Source organism: Cynocephalus volans, chromosome 9, assembly GCF_027409185.1.
Source record: "Cynocephalus volans isolate mCynVol1 chromosome 9, mCynVol1.pri, whole genome shotgun sequence".
Classification (NCBI taxonomy): domain Eukaryota; kingdom Metazoa; phylum Chordata; class Mammalia; order Dermoptera; family Cynocephalidae; genus Cynocephalus; species Cynocephalus volans.
This window is the reverse complement of record NC_084468.1, coordinates 107,632,265-107,649,520: the sequence shown is the minus strand read 5'-3', so window position 1 is coordinate 107,649,520 and position 17,256 is coordinate 107,632,265. Positions and strand designations below refer to the sequence as shown.

Here is a 17,256-nt window from a genome sequence, read left to right as displayed (position 1 = left end):
TCAATACTGGCTAGAAATACTGATATGTTACTCAATAGCTGAAAAGAAAACCCTTCACAATAAAAAGTGATTGTAATAAATGACCATGTTTTACCTTTATTGCTTACCTTGAATAACGTGAAAGATGTTTGCAGAAAAGAACTACAGTGCTGCTGCATTCAACTTACCTAGTTTACATGCCTTATACTACAGTGTTTAAGTTTATTTACTTGAAGTTCTAGTTTATTCGACAAATATAGAATTGAACCTTTTCACGGGCCTTAGATTAATCATTCATTCAGCAATGGAGCCAAGGGGCACCTGGGATGAGTAAATTCTGCCTCAGACACTCAGAACAGAAAAGAGAATAAAGAACTGCTGGGTAATGTTGTCTGAATTTTTTAAAAATAAAAACTCCTTACCAGCTAGGAATTTCCAGTAAAACTGGGAGGCAAAAGATTAAAATACAGCAAGCTATTACACAGCATTTCTAGATAGCATGCAGGAAAGGAAAGATGTGTACAGGAGGATGTGTGAAAGAAATGGGGCCTGCAGCATGATTAAGACTGGGATAAGGTAAGAGGACAGAGAGAACATTCCATCTCAAGGAAACAGCTTGGTCAAAAGGTTGAGAGGAGAAGGAAGATGTGAAAGGAAGGTCAGAAAGGAAGTTAAAAGATCTGCTAATTTATTGGGTACATGTTTAACTTAATAAACATCTTTTGAGTGGCCACCGTGCATGCAGACAGATACAGTCCTCCCCTACAAAGAGCTCACAGTCTCAGTACAGGAGACACATAAACAATTGACTATGAAAAAAAGCATTAAGTTCTGTAGCAGACTGTGTACCAAGTACTATGAGGAAACAGTGATAGAAACCATTACTTCACCTTGGTATGGTAGGGGAAAGTTACACAGAGAACACTGTTGAGCTGGCTTTTAAAACATTTTTTAGAGAAAGGTGAGAATGGGAGGAGGGTGTGACAGATGAATTGATAAAAAGAAGTATTTTCCAAAAACAAGGATCACAGAAGGAAAGGCCAATTATTGTAATAATGATGGTTCTGTCACATCAGAGAGTGATGTGACACAGAGTACCAGCAGCATCAGGGGAGTATGGATGGTAAATAGTGGGAAACAAGATTAAGCAAATAGATCATATTTGAGAAGGAAAGCCAGGTAGGTCTGGTTAATGTTTAAGGTCGTAGGAAAGTAAAGGACAGGAGAAATCAAGAAACAGGGCAAAAAAAAAAATCATTGAGGCTGGGAAACATTTCACACACACACACACACACACACACACTCTCTCTCTCTCTCTCTCTCACACACACACACACACACACACACACACACACAGGCACAGTGGGCAGGTGGGAGAGAGGAAAAAAGAAGAGAAAGGCATCAATGACAGCTTCAAGGTGTCTAGCTTTGGAGACTAGAAGAATAATTTCAGTACAAGTAGAAATTCAGTAGGAAGGGGTGCTAATTTGAGAAAATTATGTTAAGTTCTGTTGCACACATGTTAAGTTGAAGCTGTGGTGGTGTATCTGTCCTACAAGCAGTGAGAAACAGAGATGGGGAATCAGGACAGCGACAGAGACTATAAATGATCTGCTGAAGGAATATGAGCACACAGAAAGGGTAGAGTGCCAAAACAGAGCCTTGGGGAATACAAAAGCAAAAAGCTAGAAGAAAGACAGAATGGAAGAAAAGACAGTTGGATGGGTGAGAAGAGACCAGGTTGATGAGGTTTTATAGAAGCCAAGGAATTCTGAGGGGACAGAGGGAGACAGTAGTGCCACGTGTCAGAGTAGGATAACAAATTGGAAATGGCCACATGATGAAACTGGAAGACTGCTGGTGCTCTCATAAAGAATGATTTAAAGAGAATATTTGGGTGCAGAATCCAGAATTAAAAAGAGAGTTAAAAAAAAAAAAGGAGATGAAGTAGAAGAAAGTACAGGATTCCAGGATATCACCCAGAAAAGAAAATAAGAATGAACTAACAATACACAACATACTTGAGGAAATTTTATATCACATAGTACATGATAAAAATCTTAAATGCTTTTAAAGAAATCAGAATTCTCTAATAAAAGTTCTAACGTATTTTTCCTGAAAAATTATTCACCTGAAAATTTATAGCTTATTCTAAGAAAAGCTAATAGCCAGCCTCCAAGATTCTCAAATGCTGTCCAAACATAACTTTGTTATATACAATTACCTTCATTAAAAAATTGACCAAGTGTCTAAACATACATATCACTACACCAAGAGAACTATAAACCTCGACCAAGCTTCATACAGCATATGGTCCATGAGTACTCATTCCACAGAAAGGTCCACAGAGAATGTTCTCACCATTGGTTGACATTTAGTGCGCACTCCTTAAGTAAAACGTACTGAGCCTATTCTGATATTTGTTTGTATGGAGAAGACACAGTTTCCTACCTTAAGGTGTCAGTATCTTCCCTAAACTGAACAGAATCTAGCCAGATCATTACTACTCTGTACAAATTTCCTTTAAAAAAAATCTCTTTCTAATTTGAGTTATCATTTAATTACAAATTTTCATTATAAATTAATGTAAAGCTTAATTATAAATTAAACCAGCATTATTCCTTTCAATAGTTCAATTATACCTGAACATAACACTTAATAGTCACATACCCTTTCTTCATATTTTTATCTTCAAAATACTTTGAAAATCTGTGAACCTTTCATTTCAGAATTCTATCGGATAAATCAATTTAGAGGTTAGGTTAATTTGGGGAAGTCAATAGCCCTTTGAAAATACAAATCCACACACACACACACCCATTACAGATTTCTGTAAATGAATGAGTAAGCATTAAGGATACACTGGTCAAGTCAAAAGTCACCTTGTGCAGGAAGAGTGACAGAGGACAGCTGGGATGAGACAGAGACATAAGTTAAACACTGAATATTGGCTGTCTGTTGCCTCCAGGCACTCCAAATTTCTTCAAACTAAAAATATCCCCACAGGAGTTGCGAATGGGACTAGTCTGGCTTCTAAGAACCACAGTCTATGGCTCAATGGGTGAGGTCCCCTGAGAAGTTGCCACTTGTCTTTTTGTCCTTTCCTAAGTTCTTGTAACCATAAATAATCCAGCTTAGATGGTCTCCTTAGCCATAATTATTAAAAGGAAAGTTGATAGGAAAAGAGAACACTAGAGCTCACCCAACAGTAGATATAACAAGGAAACTGAAAATCATGATGCCACAATTACTTTTCCTACAATACAACTAAAGTTCTGCACTGGCAATCATTATTCTTCATTATTTTGCAAACAACTAAGTATTTACTATTTATTGAGCACTGACAATGTACAAGACCAGATTCCTGATTTCAGAATACAGAAAATAAGCTCAAAAACAAAACAAAACAAAACAAAATACATTTGTTTGGATGGAATATGCTGAGGAGGTTAAGATCTGTGCCCTGAATGTGCTCATCTGCCTTGCTCAGTTTCACAAGCGTAGACTCTTCACCCAGACCAGCCTGCTTACAGATGTGTGCCACAGGACAAAGGGGCCGAGGAGGGTATTTGGAAAATTAACAAACACTGGAATTGGAAAAACAAGCAAAGACTATGGCATTTGTGTAGTTACCATCTTTTTGAACAGGCATTTCGTGGTTTGAAAATAGCCATTCCAATAATGTGAGACATTGTGTTTTTTAATATCACTGACGATGATTTCTCAAAATCAATGTGTAGATGAATAAAGTCTATTTTATGCTTATAATGTATAAAGGATGTTTCTTCTTTTGTTTATTACATCTGTAACATTTTATTTTCAAATTACACTTTAAAATCATGGCCATCCATGTAAAATGGCATCATAAATCAAAAAAAGAATGCTTAGAACTGAATTGTTATACCACTGTCAGTCTAATTACATAATGGCCATTTTATAAACACAATGCAAGCCCTCAGGGCATGCCATGAGGGGATATTTCCTTGTCCAGGCTGAAGTCACTTGGCATCAAACTCATCTTAAAAGGCTCCTAAGGTGTGGTAATATCAATGACTCATGAATTGTCCTTTCATTGCTATACCAATTACATGATTTCCAGGATTAAATGAGCTATTAGATTCTGACTTCATTTGTTTACTACACACAAATTGCACTACAGAAAATATCATATACAATAAGGCAACTTAGTGGGATCCACTTGCCAGATATTAGCAAAAAAGGTGGGGGAGGGGTAGAATCTAGCATCATTCAATCAATGGTTCCATTTACATGAAGGCAGTGGTTTACAGAAGGAAAAGTAGCTTTATCCAAAACCCCAGGAATATAACCTGAGGCAACTATGAACTACTAAGAACTTCTCAGAGAAGCTGGCTACCTCACAACCATGACACAGGAAGCCTGACCATAGGTGTCTTCTGTGATTGAAAAGAAGAGAGTAATGAGTCTGGGGGAGGGCAAGAATAGAAGACAAAGGGCCAAGCGGGTATAAAGCTAATTCAGGATGATAAAAGAGGAAATCGGCAACTGAACTCAGGCAATGGGTTACTTTTCTCAACTTCAATATCCTATTCTATAAAATAAAATCAGTGGATTAGAAGGTCTGAAGCCTCCCTTTGAACTTCACAAATCCATGTTTTTATGACTGTAGTTGCATGGAAAATGTACAGTGGCAAAGAGGTGGGGGTCAGGCCACCTGGGCCCCCAGCCCTGCTCCAGATGGAATGGGCAGGTCCTTCAGCCTTTCCAAGTCTCAGCGTCCTCTGGAGCCTGGAAGCACAGAAGTGTGGCGAACAGGCAGTCACCTCCTGGAAGGAGCCCAAGGGTAGATCCGGCACTTCTAACTACCTTCATTTTTTCCTAAGTAAGAGCATCTGGAGTTAATTTAATGCTACATAAGCAGCATACATTTCACTTACTATACTCCACCATATGTGGTACGTGCTGCTTAGGATAAAATGTTCTTTCTTCTCAACGTTTTTACATGGTTCACTACTTTAGAGTATATACTTAATGTTATACATTCCCATGGACTTTGGAAGAAGCCCACCAAAATATCGAGGACGCCAAAAGGAAGGGGGATGTGCAGCGCACATGCTGGAGAAGCAGAGGCTCTGTAACCACTTTTACCATTTTGCCTTTACCAAGATTCTCATGTCACAGGAAGATTATTCAGAACTACGAGACAAGTGCCAGAAAACAGGCCCTTTCTAGTGACAACAACTCAAGAGAATACCCAGGTATGATGGAAAGCTGACCTTCAGCAACATTGACAAGTTGGAAACGTTTGTTTGCAGTCACCTTCTCTTACCTCCCCTTTCAGAAAGTCCTTCTGGTCAGCTTTTGGGGAAGAAACCACACCCACAATTCATTTCACACTAAAAGTTAAATTCTGACAATGGATGAATGCAGCCTTTCAGAGTTATTTGCATTATAGAAGACATAGCAGAAAGTGTCATGCCAAGGGAAGAAATCTCCAATGGGACAGAGAGTTTAAGGACAGAACAGGTCAATTAGTCAAAAGTTTAGGACTGAGACCATGGGTTTTTCAACTTTTCAAACAGTTCTAGATATCTGAGCCATAGTTCAGTGGGAAATTGTGGCTACCGTTAACTGTTCTCATTTCTTCATGTTTGCTGGTCAGTTTGCTTGGGGGAAGAGGGTGTGTGGTTGAGAGGATATTGTTATGTCATGTCCACGCTCATTTTTTTCTTACAACTTTCCCATCGGTCTCCTCCTAGTTTGGTTAACCATCTGTATACCTACCTTCCACCTGGGAAAAAAATACATTGTATTTAAACTTATGTCCAGGTTTGGCTACACAGAAGTGGTCTAGTCATGTTTAAGTTTGTATTCTTGTAGGTCTGTTGCCTGGTAAAAGGTGGCCTTAAAAAAAAAAATTAGTTTCCATAAACCCGAATGAGTTAGTCTACTCTTCACTTTTAACATCTTGTCTTTAGCTAGTTATAAAGTTGCCAGGGTTCTCAAGCTTAGCACTAAGGCATTTGGAGTGAGAAAATTTTCAGTTGGGGGGGGGACTACCTTGTGCATCACAGTATGTTTAGCAGTGTTCCTGGCCTCTACTCACTAGATCCCAGTAGCACCCTTTCATGTTATGACAACCAAAATTGTCTAGAGGCATTACCAAATGTCCTCGGGGGGGTCCAAAAAAATGAGTGTGTACATGACATAACAATATCCTCTCAACCACACACCCTCCTCCCCCAAACAAACTGACCAGCAAACATGGAGAAATGAAAACAGAGTCAACGGTAGCCACAATTTCCTGCTGAATTATGGCTCAGATATCTAGAACTGTTTAACACAAGATTAAAAAAATAAAAATCCAACCCACAGTTGCAAAGAAAAAGTTAGCAGGTATTTTTTACAAGGATGGTAATATGTTGTGCAATTCAGAATTATCCACACTCACTACCCTCTACATAGTTTCATTCTAAGGCAAATAAGATACCAAAAGCTTCAAAGAAAAAATGATTCAGCAACTAATAGAGTCTGAAAAAAAAAGAGCATTAGGGGAAGCCCCAAATATGAACCTAATCTGGAGGACAGTTCTTTCTTCCTCTAGTCAAAAACATGCTTTTTTTATTAACAGTGTATGATACTAGAAAAGAGCAAAATTAATTGGGATATATATGCACTTTGTCCTAATCAGCTGAACTAGCCTAACAGACAAAGATAATTTGTGAAATCTACCCAAGTTACCGGAATAAAGAAACAGTACTAACCCACATACGAAGTTCCAAGCATCTTTTCAGTTTTACTGGATAAAGTGACTGATAAAAATTTTAAATTATGGCAAGCATGAAAAAAATTATGACTGCATCCTTTGCTGTTTGCTATTTTAGAATAAAGACTAATACAAGTATAAAAGTGCATTTCCCATTCCTCTGTCAACTCATGTTTTTGTTGCAGAGCTTTCTCCTCTTCCTGGCCCCTCAACCAGAGTGAATGACATTCCCATTAGCACAGTAAGACAAAGACAGAAACCGGGGAGTTAAGCTTTGGACCCCTGCAGGTCTTTTGTCAGGCAAAGAGAGGATCAGATTCTCCACCTGGAACCCAAAAAGGAAGGAATGCCAGAACACACAGCTTTTAAAACATGTTTTACCTACACTTACAGGACAACAGGTTAAAATACTGTTTACTATTCTGGTCCTTGCTATCTCACTTCAAGTTCCAACAGTGTTGTAAATCAGCCCATTTTACGCCCTTTTCTTCCTCTTTTTTCTAGACCAGTGGCTCTCAAAGTATGGTCCCCAGATCAACATCACTTGGGAACTTGCTAGAAATGTAAATTTTCAGCCCCCCTCCCTTCTTCCCACCCCCAGACGTAGGGAATCAGAAACACTGATAGTGTCCAGCAATTTGTGCTGTAACAAACCTTCCAGGTGATTCTGATGCATCCCTAAAGTTGGAGAACCACTGATTCAGGCCAATGTTATTTCTATACCACAAACAGATTTTTTTTTTTAAACAGAAAGCAAAAGTGTCTCATTTCCTCCTCAAACCTGCTATAAGGTAGATATTACCCCACTTTAGGAATAAGGAAACCACCTCTGGGGTTAAGTGTCGTTAAAGAGTCCAAAACTAATAATCTTGCAGGGAGATTAACGTTTTTGCACTTTTTCACTATTGAAACAACGGTCTGTCACACTTTATTAACCAAGTCCGGATTCTTTCTGTTGTTTTCTTTTCGTTGTTTTTGCTCTTTCAGCTTTTGTCTATTCGCAAAAGATACAAATGGGTGGGTGAGAGTGGTGCGTCAGATGCCTCGGGTCCCACTCGAGATTCCTCGAGTCGGAATTTAAGGGCAGGACTCTGGAAAGGTACTTTTCCAATAAGGAACGTTTCATTCTGCCGCGGTCCCTCCTGTCTTTGTCCCGGGACAGCACGCATCAGAGAAACGGTGGGAACTTCAACGGGAGCCCCGGGCCGCCTCTCCGAGAGCCGCTCTCCCGCCCTCGGCCGCCGGGCATCCCCGGCGCGACAGGTTGTCTGCGCGAAGAGGGCCCGCGCGCGAGGCCGGGGCGCCCTGCGGCTCCGGCCCAGGGGCCTGGTTTACCAGGGGAAACCGGCACACCCCAAACCCGGGGGGGCGTCTAACCTGACACCGCAGCTCGGGGGAGGACGGGGCGAGTGGTGAACCCGACACCGCGGGGGCCGCGCGGAAAGAAACCACACGTCCCGGCAGGGTCGGAGCGAAGAAAAGGCAAGAGCGCGGAGGCTGGAGCGGAGGGGAGCGGAGGGAACCCGAGGGAACCCGGGGCGGAGGTGGGGCGGCCGGCACTCACTGTGAGGGTCGCTCTTCTCCCGGACCCCGTCCACGCGGCCGTCAGGGTGGATGCGCAGGAAGAAGCCCCCGTTTTTGCAGTACAGCCGCTTGGGGTCCTTGAAGTGGCCGGGCGGGAAGGCGCCGCTGCCGCCGTCCTCGGGCAGGGCGGGCAGCGTGGTGATGCTCCCGGCTGCCATGGCCCCTCCAGGGCCCGGCCGGAGACCCCGAGCCGCCGGAGCCGCGCGGGGAGCCGCCGCCCCCCTGCCCCGGCCCCGGCCTCCGACCCGCTCCGAGGCCCGGCCCCGGCCCCGGCCCCCCAGCCTCCCGCCCGGCGGCGCGCGGCCGCGCCCGCGAGCCCCCAGCCTCGCGCCGCTCGGCCGCTCCCTTCTTCGCCGGCCCGAGCGCGCGGCAAGCCCAGCGGCCCGGGAGCTGGGGTTCAGGGAGGGGTGTCTCCGCGGCCGCCGCTCTCGAGAGAGCCGCCTCCCAAGCTGCAGCGCCCGGGATCCGGCGGCAGCCGCGGGCACCGTGTCCGCTGGTCTGGCACCGGCCGGGCCGCGGCGTCACATCTTCTACATCTCCACCCCCGACGCCCACCAACCCCCCGCGCCCCCGGCTTCCTCCCTCCCTGCGCGCCACCCCCTACTCGTTCGGAGTTTGCTGGGGCGGCCTCCGAGTCGGGCACTTCGGCCACAACACGCAAGCGCGCGACATCAGTCCCCCCCGGGGAGCCCGACCTCGGGCGGGGGCGGGGGTGCGCCGGGAAGCGGCGGTCGAGGCCTCAAGTGTCCCGGGGTCTCGACACCACCCTCCCTTATTCCCCAGGAGTCGCCCGCCGGCCCCGCGACTCCGCGCCACCCAAACCACGTTTAGTCTTTCTCCACACTGCGGAGCTTCTGCTGTGCGACCAGCCGGGACTCAACTTTTAAACATTTAAATGGAACTTTCTCTCTCATTCTTCCTTGCCAGTATTTTTAAGGGGAGAAGCTTTCTCCACTCCAAAGAAGTAGAAGGGTTGGAAGCCGGTGAGGATTGTGTGTCAGAATAGGCTTTGAAAATCTCTAATCACCCAAAGATGAAGGGTATGAGTGGAGCACAAACTGTTAAAATTAAAGAACAGAGGCTAAAGTAGTTTACCAACAAAAGGAGAAGGAGGCCAGAGAAGGGGAGCGGATTGCGCTGCTAAGGTTTCCCTTTGCAGAGCTACCTTGAGTTAGACAACGTGGAAAGATGCGGATGGGCCTCACATCCTTCTCGTGATAGAAATGTGTTAAGGTTTTCACCCTGCACTGGCATTCTCCCTCGCTAAATCGTTACGACTTTCTCGGAGGAAGAATTCTTTTGAAAATGTCAAACTGCAGAATTGAAGTTATTTGCATTTTGGTAATTTTCAGTAGAATACTGAACAAGTGCGACCGTTGATTAGCAAAATACCTGCCTAGAAAACCTGCATATACAGAGTGCCTGCTGTATGTAAAGCATTGCTGTAAGCGCTGTGGGAGATGCCAAATCAGGGGGGATATTCTCGCACAAGGGAGGAAGTAAGATCCAGGAAGGACGAATAACACAAATACCAGTAGAAAGTAACGGAGGCCACAGAAGAGTAAGTGCTGTGACATTTCAGACAAGCAGTAACAGCTTGGGGACAGGCAAGAGATTTGGGGAAGCTTCTAGAAGGAGTTGCAAGTACAGAAATTACTCTGTGTAGGAACATGTTTGGTTTCAGAAGGTCTTCCATGAGTGCATTTGTTCTTAACTCCAGATGCATTTCTAGAAGTGCAAGTAAATGCTATGAAGCTTTAAAACCAGGCATGTTCTTCTCCCTTCTCCGGGCTGATATATGTTCTGTAGAGGAAGAAAAATATCTTTTCCTCACCCATGGTTAGGTTCATGGCTGAGGCCCATATAACAAAAGACAGATTAACAAGAGAAAAACATACCAATTTACTTAATATACATTTTACGTGACATGGGAGCCATCAGAAATGAAGACCCAAAGAAATAGAAATCTTGATTTTTTATGGTAGTTTGATGAAGAAATGGATAGTCTTGGAGAAGTGTGATTGGACAAAGGAGGTATGACCTAATGGTAATAAACTGGAAGAGAACTTAGCAAGACCTGTTTGTTCAGATTCTTCTCTGTGTTCCTGTGTCTTCAGAGACAAGGATGTTCCTTTCATGCAGATATAGGGAGGGCAACTCTCGAATGAGGGTCTTATAATCTGCTTCAGGGAAGAAGGAAGGGAGAAGATGAAAGTGACCTTCTTGCTTCTACTGTTTTCTCATATGCCAACGTGCTGTATTTTGGGGTAGCATGTCCTGAGCCCCATCAGTTCTCTGACATCTCTCTCCAAAATGGACTAGTTTCATCTTCATTGAAAATCTCTTGAGACAAATAGTTCCCTTGTAGATGATCTCTGTAGATGTCCTTTAGCCCTAGTGTAGGACTCTGTGTCACAGAAACCAGAAACTTGAGTATTCCAAGAGCATGATATAAAATCTGTCATAATATTTTTTTAACAACAGTATCCAGAAATTTGGGAAGCAGCTTCAAGCAGTTAGATAATCTGCATTCCCTAGGACGTGGACAAATAATTCAATTTTAAAATGGGGAAAATATTTGAATAAATATTTCTCCAAAGATATACAAATAAACAATAAAGCACATGAAAAGGTGTGCAACATAATTAGTCTTAGAGAAATTCAAATCAAAACAACAATGAAATACTACTTCACACCCACTAAGATAGTTATAATGTAAAAACAACAACAACAACAACAATAACAAAAGAAAATAACAAGTGTTGTTGAGGGTGTGGAAAAATTGGAACCCTCAAACATTGTTCATGGAAAGATAAAATGGAATAGCTGATGTAGAAAAGTCTGACAGTTACTCAAAATATTAAATACAGAGTCACCATATGACCCAGCAATTCCACTCCTAGGTATATACCTAAAAGAATTGAAAACATATGTTCACACAAAAACATGTGCAAAATATTCATAGCACCATTATTCATAATAGCCAAAAAGTGGGAAGCCAAATGTCCATCAACTGATGAATGGATAAACAAAATGTGGTATATCCATACAATGGAATATTGTTTGGCAATAAAATGAAATGAAGATACGTGCCACAGCATTGATGAACCTTGAAAACATTATGCTAAGTGGAAGAAGCCAGACAGAAAAGGCCACATATTGTGTGATTCCATTTATATGAGATACCCAGAATAGGCAAATCCATAGAGATAGAAAGCAGATTAGTGGTTGCCAGGGGCAGGGGAAAAGGGGGGTTGGGGAGATGCTGCTAGTAAGTATGGGATTTCTTTTGAGGGTGATAAAACAGTTCTGGAGTTACATAGTGGTGGTTTAACAACTTTGTGCAACTTTGTGAGTATACTGAAAACCATTGCATTGTACACTTTAAAATGGTGGATTTCATGATATATGAATTGTATCTTCAAAAAAAGGGAAAGAAAGAAATAGATGTCAAAGCAAGAATGAAATTGGTCTCCCATAAAGTTGGGAGGAAAACTGCCAGAGGGAAGCTAAATTATTATAGCATTTTGGGAGGGCAGTTTAAAAAGTGTGCATCAAGTCATTACATTTTTGAAATTTGAATAACATTCGAGCCAACAGTTTTGGTGCAAAGAACTTATTCTAAATAAATAATCATGGATGTACACAAAGATTTAGTAACCTGGGTGTTCATCACATCCTTAATTGAAAGAAATAGGTTATAAAACTGTACAATAGAAACTCTTTTATTTAATAACCTCCCATATACATACAGACAGTCTCTGACTTAACGATGATCTGACTTAGGATTTTTCAACTTTATGATGGTTTATTGGAATTTAATAATGCATTTTCAATTTACAATATTTTTAACTTACAGTGGCTTTATCAGGACGTAACCCCATTGTAAGTTGAGGAGCATTTGTATTAGAATGAGAAACACTAAAATGGTAGAAGTGATATTTTAGATAGTAGAATTATTTTTATTTTATAAAAACAACTCCTAGTTACTCACTGGGATCTTCTGATCTGCAAATTGCTGTATCCCAGGGGCCTAGTGGCACTAGGCTGGGCCTCAATACATTTGTTTTGTTTTGATTTGTTTAATTAATGAAGGAGTGCATTATTTTTATCATAAAAAGTTGATTTGGAAAACCGAATTCATCATCTACATTATGGAGGGGCAGGTATGAGTGTAGTCAATAAATGTGGAACTCTACGTGTTAAGCATTTTATAATGAAAATCACATTAAACCCATTTCCTTATGAAAATCTCATGGAAATACACAAATTACTGTTTTCTAAAACCTAGAACATCAAAAATAATCTTAGCAGTTCTCAAGGTCATCATTATAACCATCAGCTCTGGTATAATAGAATGAGCCTCTCTATTTTACCTAAACAAGAGGTAATAAAGGCTGTTGTTTACTTTTTGTGTCCCAATCTCACCAAAATAAATTTCTGTGCCTTCATGTTGATTTTGTGTCCTTGACTTTTAAAAACAAATAAATAACAAACACACAAAACTTCCTGGAAGAGTCAAAGGCTTAATTATGTTACATTTGGCTATTTTGTTTGTTTCCAAATATTGTATTGTCAGTCTGAGTAATATGTAGATAGCCAAGTGGCAATCATTCATTGTTCTCAGGCATCTATGTGACTGTATTAATTCAGTGGCCAGTTTCATTTTATAGACTCTTTGATTTTGCCTTCCCAAGATCAATCCCTAAGATCAGAAAAATTAAAACTTCATAATTAAAAAAAGGAAGGAAAATTTCATGGTGTCTTTTACTCTTAAATCATCTTTGGAGCTTCCCAGAGGGCCATTGGACAACCACAAAGACTTGTATTTTGGTTTTTTGTTTGTTGTGTTTGTTTTTTTCTTTTTTACCTTTTGAAGAGGGCATGCTAGAAATAGTTAGGTTTATTTGTATGTTCTATATTTTTTTAATTAGCTCAACACTATTGTAAAAGCTACTCAGAAGAACTATCCAAAAGAGCTCATTGTCCTCTATATTAACTTTATTCAAATAAGCTGTTATTAGCAATAAATATGTTACAAAGATGGCCCTTTACAGGAAGGCACTGTTATTCTTTATCTTCTGTGTAATCTACTTAGATTACAGAGATTCTGATCTCACTGTTCTTCTGTTCTTATTTTGATATTAATTTAAGGGGCATCCTGACTCTCAACTCAAGGCTTTTTTTTTTCTTTTTCTTTTTTTTAATATGCCAAAACTAGGAGGGAAAAAAAAAACATCATCTTGAAACAAACTTTTAAGAAGTGAGAATCTGAATTTACCTTCGAGCAGACCAATCCTTGGTTTCGGGAAAACTATGTGAATAAGCCCCTCGATAATATAAATTTAAAGTGATTGCCGATCACAGTGTTGCCCCTGCTCTAAAAGTCGAAAGATAACTTACAAACTGGGAAAATGTGCAGTGTGTGTAACATCAAAACTAGTCTTCTAAATATATAAAGAGATCTTAAATATCAGTGAGAAAAGAAATATGAGCAGGTAGTTCATAGAAAAAGAAATATAAATGGATTTTGGATATGTGTGTAAAAGAAATGCAAATAATGAGATATATTGTTCTACTAGTAAGATAGGCACAGTCAAAAAGTTTAATAATTATAGCATTAGAGAGTATGAGGAAATATACTCTCACTGTTGGTGGGAGGCCAAATTAGCAATAGTTTTCAATATTTGAGATGTGTACCATTTGATCTAGAAATGTCCTTGTCAGGAATTTATCCTACAGACGTATCCACACATGTGAACAAAGATGTATGAACATAAGTGTTTCAACTTTGCTTCTGGTTGTAAAAGACTGGAAATAAGCAATATAAATGATTATCAATAGGGACTTGTAAAAAGAAATTGTACTAGAGTCATTTATTTAATAAATATTTATTGGCAGCCTATCATTATCATATATAGTCCTATAATAAACTTGCAGTTTTTGGAACAATGAAGTAGATCTATACTATGGAATGATCTCCAAGACATATTGAAAAAGTGGAAAACAAGTGAAAAATGTAAAATGTAGTATAGTGTGCATAACTTGTTTCCATGTTTTAAAGGAAAAGACACACATACATACAGCATATATGCTTGCATAGACATAGAATATTTCAGGAATATTTGCCTCTGGGGAGAAGAACTGGGTACTAGAGTACAGACAAAGGAAGATTGCTCATTGTACTATTTTAGTACTACCTGAGTTTTTTTTAACCATACACATATTCTATTTTTCTACTTAAATAATTTATTTCAAAATATATCTAGTGAGAAGAATATAATTTCACATGAAATTCCTCAAGAGAAGGTGCTTTTTCTTTTTCTTTTTCTTTTTTTTTTTTTTCCTTTTCCAGAGATAGTGTCTAGAGGCAGTCAGAATGGTTCAGCATTTGACATGCCATCAAAAGCTTCCCTGCAGTACAGCCCCTAACAAAACTAGGCTATCCTGAACCCCTCATAATAGAATCATTATGATGTTGTCTAAAACAAAAAAACATGTTAGCAGGGCCAGTAGTGGTTGCATGTGTGCTAAATGTGTCTGTTATAGGATCAAGCATGCTTTCCTTATCGAGAAGCAGTATCATGAAAGTGTTGAAGGCACAAGCACAGAGTCAGAAAGCTAAATTTTAAAAATGAAGCTTTATTGAGTAATACAGAAAATCAAAAGGCAAAAAAAAAAAAAAAAGAAAACAAAGAGAAAGAAAATGGGGAGGGTCCAGAAAGTAAAGATGCCATGTGTCATCTCTGGCTATGTCTTGTACAATCCCAGGACACAGTTCTCTGTTGACTTCTGCACTCGTATCTTATCCTTCCCACTGGAAAAATGCTACAGCTGTATATCAAGAGAAGATCTCTGTCAGTATCCCTTCATCCACTTTTTGCCTTACTCCTCCAAGTTGGACTATCAGATATTTTAGTTTTCATTTCCATTATTAGAGGTGAAACTCAAATATGTATGTACCATAGCCTACTGAAAATTAAAAGATGAGGGCACAGAAATAGACCACTTTGTGGCACAGGAGACAGCATGGATTGATTTAGTGCACATTCCCCAAATGTTCACAACTGCACATTAAGAATCTTCCAGTGGGAAGATGTTTCTGGACTTTCTCATGCAGCTAATGTCTTAAAATTGGTTTCTTCTTTTTAAATGTATTATTTCTTTAAAGGAATATTTTTAAATATGAGCTTAAGGCTATTTTCCTTTTAAACATTCCTAGTGACAACTTGAGTTCGTTTATTTTCATTCTTTTTTGTTATTAGCTTTTAATTAGTTAAGTAGCATATTTATACAATATCTTTGTTAAAAAAGTTGAAGTACTACAGATAATAGTGAGAATATCCTCTGGACTCCACCCCCAATCCCAGTCACTTTCCTCTTCTCAGATAAAATCATTTTTCTCAGTTTGGTGTGCATCATTTCAGACCTTTCTTTATATTTTTGCATATATATATGTATGTATATGCACCCATATGTGTGCATTTCTATATATAAATGGTATCATATTGTGCTAATCTTTTAGCTACTTGCATTTTCACTCACTATGTCATAAGTTTTTCCAAGTATGGACCTACCTTGCTCATTTTAACTACTGCAGAGCATTCCAGAGTATAGTACAACCATACTAATTAACAATTCCCTGACATGCGGTTATATGTAAGCCTTTGCTATTACAAACAGTGCTTCAGTGACGATCTTTGTATTTGCCACCATGTGCATATATTTAAGTTATTCTCCAGAGCTGTTACTCATTAATGGATTTGCTGGGCCCTGCAAATTCAATTTTAAGAAACAGTGCCAAATTCACCTCCAAAATGGCTATACTGAATAGAGTCCCACCAACAGTGCTCACGCCTTCATAGAGGCATCATTCTTGCCAAAATGTTAGCATCATAAAGCTGAGAGTGCAAATTAGTAGAGTAGATGACAAAATTAAAACTTAAAACCCTTTCTACAAGTTAGAAGATTAAGATAAAATTAGCAATGTAGATACAAGTAAAGTTTTACATCTAATTTTTAAAAAGGATCCAATTTGGCGAGTATAGGATAGCAGAAACTGGCTTGGAAAACGATCACGTAAAAAAGATCACATGGTTAGTAGAAGCTAACAGTGTAAAGTAATTGCCAAAAAAGCTAACATAACTGGGCTTCATTAATAGATGTTTAGTGACCAGATGATACAAGGTTAGAATTTCTTTGAACAGATGTCACCTGGAACATTCACATCTTAAGGGGACATTGACAAGATAAATGGTTTTAAAGAGAGGGCAACACTGATTACCATAATCAGAAATTTTGGTAATTATGAAAATTCCCATGTATCATCAGGTTCTTTTATCCAAAGACTGAGTAAAAGTTCACTATAGCAAGAAGTTATAGAAACACTTTTCCTTCAGATCTCCAAATAGAGTATCCGTCTAGTATAGAACCTTCCTTTGTGATCCTTTCTAGATACAAGAGAATTGACCACCACAGGGTTCTTCCATCTCAACAGCTCTAAGATTCTTTATATTTCCTTGGAAATACTTCTGTTTTCCCAGAAATGTTCTCAAACATCAGTAGCTTTAACCTGACCACATATGGTCAAACAGCAATACATACCAGATTCAGGATCTTATAAACTGTAACCCACCAGAAGTGGCTGATTACAGCCAGTGTTTGTTTGTGTTCAGAGGAGAGGACTGAATTTTTTTTTCTTTCCTCATGGAGGAAGCATTAACTTGGTCTGTAGTCCAAGTTTACTGTGCTGTCAGCCAAAACTATGACTTTGTTTGTAATTCTCCAGCCAATGACCTCAAGCCTGACCTACAGCAATCACCCCCTGGGATGGAAAAGGTCATTGAAACACCTCAGCCCCTAGTCATTAGGAGAATAGAAAATTGCAATTCCACTTAGTGTTCTTATGTTAAGACCTTCTCACAAAAGTAATTCAGAAGAAAAGTGTA

The 17,256-nt window shown here is 39.9% G+C and overlaps 1 protein-coding gene and 1 pseudogene across 1 annotated transcript in view; one reads left to right on the top strand and one right to left on the bottom strand.

The window, feature by feature from the left end:
• Positions 1-12,192, bottom strand: part of FGF2 (fibroblast growth factor 2) — a 48,150-nt gene extending 35,958 nt beyond the window's left edge. Inside the window, 3 exon segments of the mRNA XM_063107477.1 lie at positions 8,289-8,733; positions 8,735-8,908; positions 12,166-12,192. Coding sequence (XP_062963547.1) covers positions 8,289-8,733; positions 8,735-8,908; positions 12,166-12,192 — 646 coding nt within the window.
• A 2,495-nt stretch (positions 12,193-14,687) lies between these two features.
• LOC134385779 (large ribosomal subunit protein eL34-like) lies at positions 14,688-14,940 on the top strand (annotated as a pseudogene).
• Positions 14,941-17,256: the final 2,316 nt, after the last annotated feature.